Genomic DNA, 2,875 nt, shown 5'->3' with positions numbered 1-2,875 from the left:
CAAATAGAGCATCTGTCATTCCCTGAGCTAGAAAATTTGTGTAATAATGCTGCTACATCGGTAGACGATGTTTTATATTTTAAATTATAATCCATATTGCTTTTATTATCTGTCAATGTATATTATATGTTTTTACTTTGTTGTTAATTTTGCCAAAGCTTTATGTGTTTGATTTAAACAATCAAAAATGATGACTAGTCATATACTGTTTGTATTATTTTTACGTCATGACGGTCGTAGACACATTCTATTGTCTGGATGTTCAGCGGATTTTTATGTTATCCACTGCCATTTCAATCTTTTGTTTATGATTGAACTTTTGCCATCGAGGAAAAACTTCTCTTTTGCAGGCAGGGTTGACACACAGTGTTGTGACATCTGATAAGAATCCTTGGCTGGATAAAAGCTTATGAATAGTATGCTATAAGAATTTTATCTGAATTCTTATTCTTTTTAAAGAAATTTTTACATTTATGATTGCATCTCATATTCTAAATAGTTGATCAAGCTATTTGAACATGCAATACTACGCATAAAATGTCTTTAAGCTCATTGCGTTCCATGTTCTTTGAATTTCTTCATCGGAGGGTGCTGCAAGGGTATATGATCCGTTAGGATGTGCCTTTATGATTTTGTAGGGACCTTCCCAATGTGGTCCCAACTTCCCTTGCTTTTCTTGTCTACTTGCTTCATTGTCCCTCAACTCTAAATCTCCTTCCTTAAATTGAACATATCTGACACGTTTGTTGTAATATTTTACCATTTTGTGCTTAGCATCCGCTTGATGGATAGCGGCCATGATTCGCCTTTCTTCTAATAAACAAGTTTTCGCGTAAAACAGATGAATTACTTTCTGTATCAAATGGCAAAATTCTTTGTACCGGAACACGGATTTCAGCTGGTATTACCGCCTCAGTACCATATACCAAGCTGAATGGTGTTTCACCCCTGCTCCCTTTTGGCGTTGTACAGTGAGCCCACAAAACATATGGTAATTCATCTACCCACTTAGTTTGACTCAAACCCAATCTAGCCTTTATGTCGGCTAACATTTCCTTATTTGTTACTTCAACTTGACCGTTGGCTTGCGGGTGAGCAACTGAGGTAAATGTTTGCTTGATGTTTAATTCTTCACACCAGCTTCTGAACGGATTATCTGCAAACTGCTTACCATTATCACTTACAATTTCATTTGGTAAACCATATCTACAGATGATATCATTCCACACAAACTTTTTTATATTTTCACCCATCATCCGTGCTAACACCTTTGCTACAACCCATTTACTGAAAAAATCAATTGCAACCACTAAAAAGTTCGCATTTCCTACACTTCTTGGAAATGGCCCCACTATATCAATTGCCCACTTGCAGAATGGCCATGTAGATGATGCTGAGATTAAATCATACTTGGGTAAGCACTGGACAGTTCCATGCCGCTGACAGGCATCACATGTTTTGATTACCTCTGCTGTATCTCTGTAAATTGTTTGCCAATAATATCCTTGTCGCATTATCCATCTAACTACAGTTCTATAACCAGAATGATGTGCATATAAACCTTCATGCATCTCTCTGACAACATCTATTGCTTGCTGTGGTGTTAAACACCTTAAATTTGGTCCACTGAAGGATTTTCTATAAAGTACCCCATTTTCAGGACGTAAAGCGGAGCACTTACCTTTATCCGTCTCGCTTCAGTGACATCAGTTGGTAATGTTCCGTCCTGCAAATATATCATATACGGAGTCATCCAACACGATTCCCCTTCTTCGAATATTGCCACCACTACCTTTTCATCAATGGACTTATCTTTTAAAACTTCCACCAAAACCTTCGTGTGCAAATGATCAAATGTTAGTGTTGCTAACTTGCTCAAAACATCTGCCTTTTAATTTTTATTTCTTGATATCTGCACAACTTCCAGTGTTTCAAATTTTTTTGAAATTTTCTCAATTAATTGCAAATACTGTTTCATAGAGACATCCTTTACTTCAAATGCTCCATTAACTTGTTGTGCTACAATCTGAGAGTCTACATATGCACGCGGTTGTTTTATTCCCATCTCAGTCGCTATGCGAAGGCCGGATAGCAGTGCCTCATATTCCGCTTCATTGTTGGATGCATAAAAACAAAACTTTAGTGCGTATGTATGTTCTTCCCCTTCTGGACTGGTAAGCACTAACCTTGCACCAACTCCTTCCTCAGTTGATGCACCATCAGTGTGCAATTCCCACACGTAATTACTGTTTTTATCATCTTGCAAATAATCTATTTTTTCTGTTGTTTCTAATTTAAAATATGCTAAAATTTGAACTTTAAGTGCATGTCGTGGTGAGAAATTTATTTCATAATCTCCCAATTTCTTTTGCCCACTTTGCAAGATGTCCTGACGATTCCGGATTTTTCAAAATCTGCTTGATTGGCTGATCTGTCAGGACGAGAATTGAATGTGCCTGAAAATAACGCATGAGTCGCCTAGCTGTGTGTGTTAAAGCATACACCAATTTCTCAATTGGTGGATAGTTAACTTCACTTTGTTGCAATATCTTACTGAAGAAGTATATTTGCATTTGTACGCCATTCCGTTCTACGATTAAACCTGAACTAATGGCTTCTGTAGATGTGTAGATGCTGCCAAATAAAAATTTAGCGTTTCTCCTGCTATTGGGGCAGTTAAGGTAGGCAATTCTTTTAAAAGTTGCTTAATATCCTGAAAAAGCTATCTCAGCTTCTTCTGTCCATATAAAATCCTTTTTGTTCAAACAACTTTTTAGGACCTTCATAAATGGTAACGATAAGTCTACTGCTCTAGATAAAAATCTTGTTAAAGCTGCCAATCTTCCATTCAAACTCTGCACTTCTTTCTTCATTT

The 2,875-nt window shown here is 36.8% G+C and overlaps 1 protein-coding gene across 1 annotated transcript; it reads right to left on the bottom strand.

The window, feature by feature from the left end:
- Positions 1-770: 770 nt before the first annotated feature.
- On the bottom strand, positions 771-2,573 carry LOC139870734 (uncharacterized). Its single transcript, XM_071858515.1, has 4 exons — positions 2,377-2,573; positions 1,922-2,246; positions 1,682-1,834; positions 771-1,595 (listed from the first exon to the last, which is right to left on the bottom strand). The coding sequence occupies exons 1-4, from the start codon at positions 2,571-2,573 to the stop codon at positions 771-773; spliced, it is 1,500 nt and encodes a 499-aa protein (XP_071714616.1).
- Between the last annotated feature and the right edge of the window lie 302 nt (positions 2,574-2,875).

This window comes from Rutidosis leptorrhynchoides, chromosome 10 (assembly GCF_046630445.1).
Source record: "Rutidosis leptorrhynchoides isolate AG116_Rl617_1_P2 chromosome 10, CSIRO_AGI_Rlap_v1, whole genome shotgun sequence".
NCBI lineage: Eukaryota > Viridiplantae > Streptophyta > Magnoliopsida > Asterales > Asteraceae > Rutidosis > Rutidosis leptorrhynchoides.
This window is presented reverse-complemented; position numbering and strand designations above follow the sequence as displayed.

What these genes read in the sequence shown, in the direction of transcription:
- LOC139870734 (XM_071858515.1), bottom strand. Translation starts at nt 2,573, where the DNA reads ATGCAAATATACTTCTTCAGTAAGATATTGCAACAAAGTGAAGTTAAC. An exon ending in TCGTCAGGACATCTTGCAAA is followed by an intron (nt 2,247 to 2,376) that starts GTGGGCAAAAGA and finishes TGATAAAAACAG; the next exon opens with TAATTACGTGTGGGAATTGC. An exon ending in CTGAAGCGAGACGGATAAAG is followed by an intron (nt 1,596 to 1,681) that starts GTAAGTGCTCCG and finishes TTAACACCACAG; the next exon opens with CAAGCAATAGATGTTGTCAG.